The 11,319-nt window shown below is 39.7% G+C and overlaps 1 protein-coding gene across 1 annotated transcript in view; it reads left to right on the top strand.

Moving 5' to 3' along the window:
- The window catches only part of brinp2 (bone morphogenetic protein/retinoic acid inducible neural-specific 2), a 337,921-nt gene that overhangs the window by 304,047 nt on the left and 22,555 nt on the right, over nucleotides 1–11,319 (top strand). Inside the window, exon 7 of the mRNA XM_085141220.1 lies at nucleotides 11,085–11,307. Coding sequence (XP_084997346.1) covers nucleotides 11,085–11,307 — 223 coding nt within the window. The remainder of the gene's footprint in view (nucleotides 1–11,084; nucleotides 11,308–11,319) is intronic.

The raw sequence follows: 11,319 nt of genomic DNA, 5'->3' as shown, positions 1-11,319 counted from the left end.
GGTCAGTAACGCTGATGGAGAAGAAAAGTTCCCTCACTGAAAATATAATTTAACTTCAAGCAAAAGAGAAAGGAGGTTTATCTCTAAACAGTTAGTCACAACATTTTTCTCAAAGCAAAACCTCTGTTTCTGTTTGTATTTACTGTGATAAAACACAGCTCTACTAAGTTTCGCAAGACTTGCAAATCCTTCCCTTTCATTTGAGATAAATGCAACTTTAATGATTGTGTTAATATTAATAGTTCCATGTATAGTTGGTTATGAATTTATGACTTCAGCTTAAGTAAAGTACAGAGAGTGCTCTTTTCCTCTTGAAGGATTTTCAACTAATTATGGAAGATGTGTCTGGAAAATTTGCAAGCCTTCGGGGGATTACGAGCTTATCTGAAAACAAAAGGCCTACTTTATTAAGAGGCAAATGTAATTAGACTGTATCATAATGAATCACTCTCTAAGACCAATTTTCTGCTCTGTTTCTCTCTACCTGATCCCTTTTGACAGCATTTATAGATACAAATGTGCAAGAGTAAATTCTTTTTATTGCTATGTATTGGAAAGGTATCAGATTATGAGAAGTTAAATGAGGTATTGTCTTTTTAGAAGTGGCAACCTCAAGGGCCAAAAATCAAGCCAACATGGAAATTCCAAAAAAAATCCAGTTCAGGGGCGGATCTAGAGAAGTTTTCTTAGGGTGGCAAAGAAATCAAATGGGGTGGTCAAACACATATGCAGGTGGTTACATGTGGTTAAAATGATTCAAATGCAGTACGTATACACATTTTTCATATAAATACAGTCTACAACTTGAATATTGTCTGCAGCTCACATAATTAAACACTTTAGTTACATAAAACGTGAGTTTTGATTTTATGTACTGTATAGCCTGTATAATAAATAAATATGTAGCCCAATAAGTATAAAATCCAGAAAGCTACACAACATGGGACGGTTCATTTACAAACACAAGTCAAGTTTCACACTGTTTTTTGTTAGACAATAATCAAATTGTTACATACTTAAATTACACAAAATGTCAGAAATCTGCACTGTTATGAACAAAAATTTAAACCTAATTTGTTGGATTAACCCTCTGAGGTCCAAAATATAACTGGTCATTTTTGACTCCTTTTGAGTTTACTTTTGTATTTCACCTTCAAATTGTTTCATTTTATTTTTTCCTGCCTTGCTTGGTATCATTCTTTTCAGCTCAACCTCACGTGTCTGAATTTAGTAGTTTTTCATTGACATACTGTATTAATATTGATCTGAAATCACACAAAAAACTTAAAATACTAGTAGTATTTTTTTACTGTAAAAAAAAAACCCAGACATGTTGAGTAAATTATTTTTGTAGCTTGAAATGCAAATATAAATTGTACATTTTGAAAACGTATGCACACATTTTGTAAACATATACAACTATTTATCTAAAAATGTAGCCAATACACCTGTTTTTTATTTTTATTTTGTACAACCATTTAAAAATATTACTAAAACTAAAATGAGAAAACAATCCGGTCTCGCAATAAGATGCCCCACAAATGATGCGTGCCGGTGAAAAACATTGTTGTTCCACCAAAACATGGAGGAGAACAGCACAGGGTTAAACCTGCAGGCCTGACAACAGGAGTTGTATCACTCCGCTGGTTTTCTACTTAGCGACTGTGTTCACATTGCAAATGTGCATTTATGACATTCATTAGTGCCCTCACTGACACACAATACAAAACAACGAATACACAACAGACTAACTACACAAGACAACACAACACACTAAATATACACTCCACGCTAAACGTCACAAATCTCACACATCTAAAAACTCTCTCCCTCTCTCCCTCTCTCTCACTTGCTCGCTCTGGTGTGCGATACTGCATATTTTGGTATCAATCCCAATGTGTCATTGAATTGCTAAATCACAATTAATTTTCATGACCTTAAGTGTTGTTTGTGATGTTTCCTTTTTTATTATTAAATAGTTAAAACCCAGGACATAATTAGGACAAAGTTTATAATTGAATAAAAAAATACTGCGATGGCGCTACAGATGAGATGGACTCACCTTCACGGCATCTACAATCATGCCTCGCCGGCTTAAAACCTGTGCTCTGCTTGTGCTGTTGTTGTTTTTGGTGGTGATGTGTACGGCTGGCAGCAGGAGAGCTGCAGCCTTTGAATGTACTGTTACAGCAACCGCCAGCAGGACCTGCCAAGCTGGAGACGGAGGTCGAGGTGCGCAGGAGTCCTGCCACGCCCGAGGGCGGCGTGCTGCTTGGTCCTGCTGCCTGCCCAGCTTCCTGTGACTGAGCAAAGTGTGCCTGTTCTTCGCTGACACAGGAGCGGCGAGTCCAGCGACCTGGCTGTTTCGTCTTTGCCGAAAGCACAGCATTGCAAACGAGCAGAACTCAAAGTAAAGAATCGACCTCACCGGTCTAGTATCGATCCGATACCGACCTGGTATCGATACTATTGATATTTGGATCGATCTGCCCACCACTACTAGAGTTGGATGTCTCGAGACCGTTTTTCTCAAGACCAAGACCACTTTTATGTGGTCTTTGTCTTGTCTTGTCTTGGTATCGACGGACTTTGGTCTTGGTCTTGTCTTGGTATCGACGGACTTTGGTCTTGTCTTGTCTTGGTCTCGGATCCCTCGGTCTTGTCTTGGTCTCGCTGTCTCGGTCTTGCTGTCTCAGATTGACATAGTGGTCGGGAGATTTGGAGTCAATAGTATCCATGACAAACAACGTAACATTCGATAATGTGTCATGCGCAAAAGTATCAGCTCTAAGAGCCGTGCTTAGAGAGTGCTTTGTAGTGAATCAGAAGAGTCGACTCCCATTGAGCGAGAGCCAGCTCCTCAGCTCTCACACAGTGGCTCAGCTATGCTCCAATCCCTCCATATTGTGGCCAATCACATGCGAGGATATAGGATAATATCATTATGTGAAAAACAGAGAGGGTGAGAGACGCGACAGTCAAGTGGAGTGTAGGTTTGCGAGTGCATCGCAAAAAGGCATAAATATGCCTGACACAAAGCAGCATCTGGCTGCAGTTTAAAGACTTTTTTGTCTCGTCTCGACTTTGTCTTGGTCTTGACTCGGTCTGTCTTGGTCTTGGTCTCGATACCCTTTGGTCTTGGTATTGTCTTGGTCTTGGTTTTCTTGGTTTGTCTTGGTTTCTTGGTTGTCTTGGTCTACAAGTCTAACCACTACCCAAAACTTTCCCCTTTTCCTAAACAACCAAATCCCACGTGTTGACTTTTTTAAAAATTGGTTGACATGGTACATTTTTCCACTGATAGGAAAGAGGTGGTCACTGTTTTCGCGCTGACCTTAGAAAACGCTCAAAAAAAAAAGTTGAGGAGCCTACAATATTAGACAGAGCGCTCCAGTAATCAGACAAAGATTCTGAGCGACACCTTGGCTTGGGAAGGAAGAACTGTGGCAGAACGAGGCCCAGAGAGTGTTGGCCATCTGTCATGACCAGTTGGGAGTGAGGGGAAAGCAGAGACACTTAATCCTCTTTTCCAGATACGGTAATTTCTGGCCCTAATAAAACGACGTAGTTACACCGAGGCTACAAAATGAATCTAAAAACAATAGGCCATATCACAACGGCTTGATGTGATACTAAAAACCCTGAAAACTTTCTTTGGGGGTGTTCTAGAAGTTAAAGCTAAATGTTAGGAGCAAGAGAATTTTGTTGCTATATTTTCCGTTACTGTAGAGTGTACTTTGAGAATATCTGTTCTGGTTAAGTAAAAGTGTTGAGGCATTGTTCCAAGAGATCAATCAATCTACTGAGCAGTGACCGAACTTGTTTCAAAAACTATTCCATCTAGTTTTTAATATAGAGGTTCTATAGAGACTGAAGAACATAAAATACTTGCTGCTAACTATTATGTGAGCAGCAGTGTCAGCAATGTATGATGGATGGCGCCTTTAATGTGTTACAGACACTTTGAAGTGATGGAGATAGCAGCTTTCTTGACAGCTCTGGACCTTCTGTTTTCCGCTCCGTCTCTCCCAGCCCGCATCGCTGCAGAGTGAAAGACAGCGAGAGAGAGAGAAGGCACTGCCACATCCGCCTGAAGACATCCCAACTCCAACCTTATTGTCTGTCATGTTTGCAATTGAATTAAAAGCACAGAGGAAGACGGATGATTATTGAAGTTGTTGTTGCAAGAAATCGGGTGGGATTTAATGAGAGCCTTTTCACTAAGATGTGACTGACAGGGGCATGGCACAGGAAAAAAAGACAAACCAGTGTTCGTTCCTATATGTGACTGGCAGTTGCAAACCCATCAATTCAAATTCCAGCTATGACAGGTAAAATTCAACAATGAGCTTGTGCAAGGATTGCTAAATGAGATGTATTAATTATACAGAGCATCGCCGAATCAACCAGTATGAACTTGCAAAGATGACATCGGTCTTTATGTATAGTTATCTAAACCTTTTTATCCATATTAAAAGGATGCTTGTATATTTTGAATATTTATTTTTAGAATTAAATAAGTGTTGAATGATGCTTGTCCTGTTAGCTTAAGGAAATGTTCCAAAATGAAGTCCACCAGCTGAATATCCTTCCTGAATATTGCATGGGGTAAAACAATAAGACAAAGAGCACAACCAATTACATTATTGGATCAAAGCCCAGTTCAATTCAATTCAATTTTATTTATAAAGCGCCAAATCACAACAAAAGTCGCCTCAAGGCGCTTCATAGATACAGAGAAAAACCCAACAATCATATGACCCCCTATGAGCAAGCACTTTGGCGACAGTGGGAAGGAAAAACTCCCTTTTAACAGGAAGAAACCTCCGGCAGAAGCAGGCTCAGGGAGGGGCGGGGCCATCTGCTGTGATTGGTTGGGGTGAGAGAAGGAAGACAGGATAAAGACATGCTGTGGAAGAGAGACAAAGGTGAATAACAGATATGATTCAATACAGAGAGGTCTGTTAATACATAGTGAGTGAGAAAGGTGACTGGAAAGGAAAAACTCAATGCATCATGGGAATCCCCCGGCAGCCTACGTCTATTGCAGCATAACTAAGGGAGGATTCAGGGTCACCTGGTCCAGCCCTAACTATATGCTTTAGCAAAAAGGAAAGTTTGAAGCCTAATCTTGAAAGTAGAGATAGTGTCTGTCTCCCGAATCCAAACTGGAAGCTGGTTCCACAGAAGAGGGGCCTGAAAACTTAAGGCTCTGCCTCCCATTCTACTTTTAAATACTCTAGGAACAACAAGTAGGCCTGCAGAGCGAGAGCGAAGTGCTCTAATAGGGTGATATGGTACTACAAGGTCATTAAGATAAGATGGGGCCTGATTATTTAAGACCTTGTATGTGAGGAGCAGGATTTTGAATTCAATTCTGGATTTAACAGGAAGCCAATGAAGGGAAGCCAAACCCAGTGCGGCACTCCAGGTCAAATTCACACCGACAGTATTTTATTTTAGAATACATAGTCATGCTAGCTGTTTAGTGAGCTGAAGACTAACCCATTCAAAGCAACAATGCTGACACACTGATGTTTACCTAGGAATGCTTTTAGCTGCTATTGTGATGTCTTGTTTATTTGCTGAAGCAAACACGCAAGAATTGAAAAAAAAAAGAATCAGATCAAGTTATATAAATCATTGTCCATGAATAAAAATATAAAGTGCAAGAAGCAGTGAACACTTTGTTTGGTTGAATTCTAGACTGCCTTGTTAAGAACGGTTGAGGCTCTCTCTTTTCAATACTTCCCGTCCTTGTAGTGAGGTGGATGAACAGTCCTCAGCCAGCAAGTCACTTAGCTGTCGGCTCTGCTCAATGGTGGCATGAATCACTAACTCAGCCCAGAGATTGAGATTTTTGGGGCAGCACGGTCACCCATTATGGAAAATAACCCCCCTCCCGCCAGGCCCTTCATCTGATAGATTTTGAGTGAGCCAAATTATCCATAAATTTGGTACATGGAGTCATAAATGTCAAGAAACGGGAGGAAAACAGACTGACAAATTCCTTCAGCACGATGGCAGCGCTAATGATTACCACGGAGAGGCCGTGGAGAGAGAGAGAGCAGGACAGCGTTGAAAGCAAATTGAGAGGAAGACAAAGGGTTTGAAAATAGAAAAAAAAATAAGGAGATAAGGGAGAGGTGGTTGGGTGGGTGAATAATAAAGATGAATGTATATGCGGCACTGCGTGTGACTTAAGAACTGACTGAAGACAAAAAGGAGGAGAGGGAAAAAACGCAGGACAGAGGGAACAAAAGTGGGCTGAGGTGTAGGAATGCATTGCCTTTCAAACTTGAAAGGAAAAAAAACTTTGAAACAGAATTCACATGGGCACTCTAATGAGGGCAAGCCATCATTAATGTGCCATTTTGGCAGCCATAAATGAATCTATCGCACAGCAGTAACTCAGGCTAACAGTCATATATATATTTTCATGCATATTTCAGGATGTCAGTGGGGCAGTTTCAGCTCTTGTTGGCAAAGCTGGGACCACATCTGAGGATGGAGAAGCAATTTCAGAGATCCGACTGACCCGCACCTAGCAGCATCTAGCTGTTTGTCTGAGAAAAACATTTTACTATTTCTATATAATTGTATATTGAGTACTACTGGGTGTTTCTAGCTTCATTGCATTCGCTACCAACCTCAGTGGTCTCATTGGTCAGATTTGTTTTTTTCGGCTATGAAAAAAAATCGAGGTTGGTGTGAAAAATTAAATCCCACAAATTCGTTCTGTGAAATTAACGCCTGCAATAACAAGAATCCAGAATATAAAAAAGAATATACCTGCAAATTAGACCAAAGTTTCTTGACTCTGTCTTCCTTAACCCTTTAAGACCTACCATAGAACCAAGTCCACCAGAGCTTATATTATATTTTTACATGTTGTGGAGCCATTTTTGGGAGCATTTCAAGTTGCTATACATCAATACAACCATTACACCCTAAATCTTAATAATATGTCTGCATTGAGTGCATAGTAATTACATAAATTGCAAAAAAGTTCAATAAACTACAAAAAAAATTGAAAATCGTTTTTGCTTTTTTAACATATATTTCTAGTTAGAGAAATTTAAGAGGCTTATCCCTCAAAACTGTAAATACAAAAAAGTTGCACAAAATAGTTTCCCACCACAGGAAATTTATTTTGAGTGTCTTCATAGTTTTATTTTTGAAATACACCAATTTTTATACACTGCAGGAAAAACAAAAATAAATATTATAGTGCAAATTTGCAAAAAAGCAGCATATGCATCAAAATAAACTATTTCCAGCAGTGCAATATGAGTCCTAAGCATCCCAGAAACAACACAGAAAGTCATAAAGTCAAACATAACTTTTAAAAACACCAGTATAGGCTCATAAGGCCCTGATGGTAAAAAACTACATTTCCGCGAAAATGACGTCACTTCCAGTTTCGGGCAGGTCATGGAGGACATGCGATAGTTCGCGCTGACGTCTATTCCAACATAGGAAGTGTTACGAACAGCTGATCGGATCAGCAAAGCGTGTTTCTGGAATATTATGTTTTTGTTGCTGCAAGTGCTTTTTATGCAGTTTTTGCAAAGCTATATGTGGAAGGAAACTGTGACCGAGGACAAGCTGATGGCATAAGATGTAAGTACAACTCCTCCGGTTTCATATGCAAAAAAAAATATTGCGCTAGCTCACGTGGTTGCAGAGCTACCGGGATTTAAAAGTAGTTACGCAAAATGGAGCGTGCCCGCTCCGACTGGTTTTAAAGGGTTAAGGGTCAGCAGTCTTTCACCCAATCACTCAAGGGCCGATCAGAGTGGTCAGATGAATCTATATGAATTGAAAGACAGCCACAAGACTAAGAAAGCACCCACAAGCCAGAGCAACAAGAACGTTTTTGACGAGTTAATCTTCATGTCAGCATAGAAAGAGAAAGATACAAAAAAAGGACGAGGAACCTGGGAGTAAGAGAAGATTAAAAAATCAGACAGACAACTCAAACGCAAGAATAAGACAGTCTTGACTCACTAGTCCAGAAGAGGAAGATCACACCAAGAGAATGAGGCAGACACACACAAGGAGAGAGACAGACCATCATGTCATCTGGGATCACTGAACACTGTAATAGGCTTGAGTCTCGTCAGTTGGGCTCAGCTCAGGTCAGCTTGGCTGGAGATTTCTGTGCTGCCTTGTTGCCAACAGACGCACATGGGAATATGATTCTCCAGCAGACGCAGAACAATCCAAGGAGGTCTCACTTAGCTGGCTTTGCGAGGGGAAAAAAAAAAAAGAAGAAATAATAGGTTCAAGTTTCCCGGAGGCTTCATACTGGCATAATATTTGCCCACTGGTTCATAATGGAAGTAAAGTGAGCTCAGCACCGGAACGTTCTTGGCAAACCCTGCAGAGGGTACGAACTGTGTCTTCTGCACCGATGTTATTCTCACTGTAATTTTCTCCAAGTGTTCCCATTTTTTCAGTGTTTGAGATTCACACAGACGCACACACGCGCCCACAGAGACACCCATACATACAGTACACACAGGATTTCTCATCACATATTGGCTTGGGTAGCAGCTGCATCTGGTACAACAAAGTAGGTGCTGTTTGAGTAAGGTCCCCATCTGTTTCTAAAGTTTTATTCACAATAGCATAAGGGACAGTTGAGCCAAGCACATTTTCCTAAATTATAGCTCAGGAATGTTACTTAAGATGCAGACTTCTCATTTGCATTACAGCTCAAGCTTAGAAACAATCCATGTAAATGTATTTTCAAATTTTTGAAAGTTTTGTCATTTTTTCCAGTTTACCATCATCTACAAGTTTCTACAGTTTCTACAGATACAAGCCAGCAAACCACAGAAACATAATCGAGAATGATGACTTTAAATCTCCAATATGTAGTTTCTGAAATAAAATCAACATTATATTTTATTTTATAGAGGACATGCTTACTCGTGGGCAATAAAGAAATATAGAAATAAATCTTGCCATTGTCTGGTATGACTGGAAAGCTATGTGATGTTATTGAATGTTAATGATCAGTCACCTCGCTTAGATGAACTTGCGAATCCTACTTTTGAAAAGAAATGAATCTTTCAGTGTTTGTATCTATATAGTGGCTTGCAAAAGTATTATATGCTTTATATAGTATGTGATAAATAAGCAAATATATATATTTGAGTACACAGCCACTCGGGCTGCCAGGTTCATTTAAGTGGAGATGAGTAACAGACAACTGTAACGCTAGCACTTGTATTTTAAGGCAGAGTTAGGCAGCTGTGAGACAGGTTGGCTCAGGGCTGACAGACCAAAGGAGTAGAGATAATACTGCATCTCAGAGGTGGACATAAGTAAAAGGTGAAATCATCATTCCCAGTTAGATCTGCCTTGAAGGATGAAAATCCTAACAGAGAGATCCAAAGAAACAACTGACCAATTAGCTACATACAGTGGCTTGCAAAAGTATTCGGCCCCCTTGAACTTTCCCACATTTTGTCACATTACAGCCACAAACATGAATCAATTTTATTGGAATTCCACGTGAAAGACCAACACAAAGTGGTGAACACGTGAGAAGTGGAACAAAAATCATACATGATTCCAAACATTTTTTACAAATTAATAACTGAAAAGTGGGGTGTGTGGGTAACACTCCTATTTCATTAAGTGAGTTTGCGTGAGTGAGTTTTGTTTGTCACGCACGAAAAAATTTGAAATGCACAGTTCACAAGTGTGCCTGAAGCAACTCGCTCTTGATGTTTGAGAGTTGAAGTTTTTGTGTCACAGATTATTCATATTTATCAATAATGTTATGATGTATGGGAAATACAGTGAGGACCCCAGAATGCAGGACTTGGCAAAATGGAGATGAACTCAAAATCACATCTTTAATGCAGATAAAAATGGGGACAAAAAAAACAAAGGACAAAATACAAAACCAAACAGTAACAGGACAACTGGCTGACTGACATCATGAGGCACCGGGGACTAAAAGCAAAGATAAACTCACAATCATAGAGTGATAATAACATACTCAAAACAGAGTAGAACATAAATCATCTCCAAAAATCCAAATGAAACAATCATGATACTAACTCGAAAACTTGGTCGACGACTCAGGACCATGACTGATTTTTACCAGATGGTGGAAAACATTATACAACAATCCATTAAAGGCTCTAAACGATAGCAATGATGATAAAGAAATTAGTGAGGAGGTTAAAGGATCACATTGGTGAACAAGGTGGGACGAGTAGCCACAGAAAAAAGAAAATCATTGTGTGTGTCATTTGTCACAAAACTCCCTTCTCAAAGATACTTAGCCTATTGTTAAAGAGTTTTAAATCAGATACCGCAAGACCAACGAGGCAATATGGTAGTGGTGCTTATTGCAAAGAAACTAAAAAAGAGCAGGTGTCCAGATGATCAAAAGCACTTTCTCCTGAAAATACAGTTAAAGAACAACTTCTCATATGTCAGATGACACAGATTTGAATATGGCAGGGGCTTAAAATTTTGTCCCGAGCTTTTGTGTTCCACTAGCACAAAAATACTAGTTTGAACAAAGTGACATCGATCTATCACACGTCTCCATACTTCATGCAAGTGTATTAATAAATAAATATATAAGTAACACAACAAACAATGACAGAAGACAACCTTTTCCTCATTACCACTTGCTTTTAGTAGTTTGTTCAGCTTGTGATAATTGATGCTCTCTTAACTTGTTTAGGCTTTTAAAGATGGCCATCTGTATGTGACGCCATACGGTAAATCGTCACATAAATAGTGTTGCTTAATGACAATGACGCTACAGTGAATAAGATGGGATTCTAATGGAGAAGTGAATGAGTATAATTGCAGTTTAAAGCGCAGGTATTTGCTTTGTAATTGTGATTCATTATAACATAACAGCTTTTTTTAAATTCTAATGACACGTGAAACTCCCCAGCTTCTCTGTCATTTTCCTGCATGCTAGCAGGGGTAAAATACAATGTGATGAATAGGCTTTCACTGCTCAAAAACTGTATTGTGATAAATTACCTGAGACTAACTTTGTCGTTTTCTCCTTCTGTCTGTCTCTGCTGAATTCCCTGCAGATGAATTCAAAGCCTTCCTGAAGCGATTGCCCACTGATCGCTTCCTGAATGTGTCCATGATAGCCAAGCTCTGGTCAGCCGACTTATCCGTCCAAAAACGTTATGCCCAGCTGGAGGCCAGCACCGTCCTTGTCCTCAGCAAAGCCCAGAAGATCATCAGGAAACTGTTCACGCTGAGTAAACGCTGCCCCAAACAGCCCCGCATCAGTCTCCCCCAACAAAGGTAGCTCACCGG

The sequence above is a fragment of the Neolamprologus multifasciatus genome, chromosome 18, assembly GCF_963576455.1.
Source record: "Neolamprologus multifasciatus chromosome 18, fNeoMul1.2, whole genome shotgun sequence".
Classification (NCBI taxonomy): Eukaryota; Metazoa; Chordata; class Actinopteri; order Cichliformes; family Cichlidae; genus Neolamprologus; species Neolamprologus multifasciatus.
This window is presented reverse-complemented; position numbering and strand designations above follow the sequence as displayed.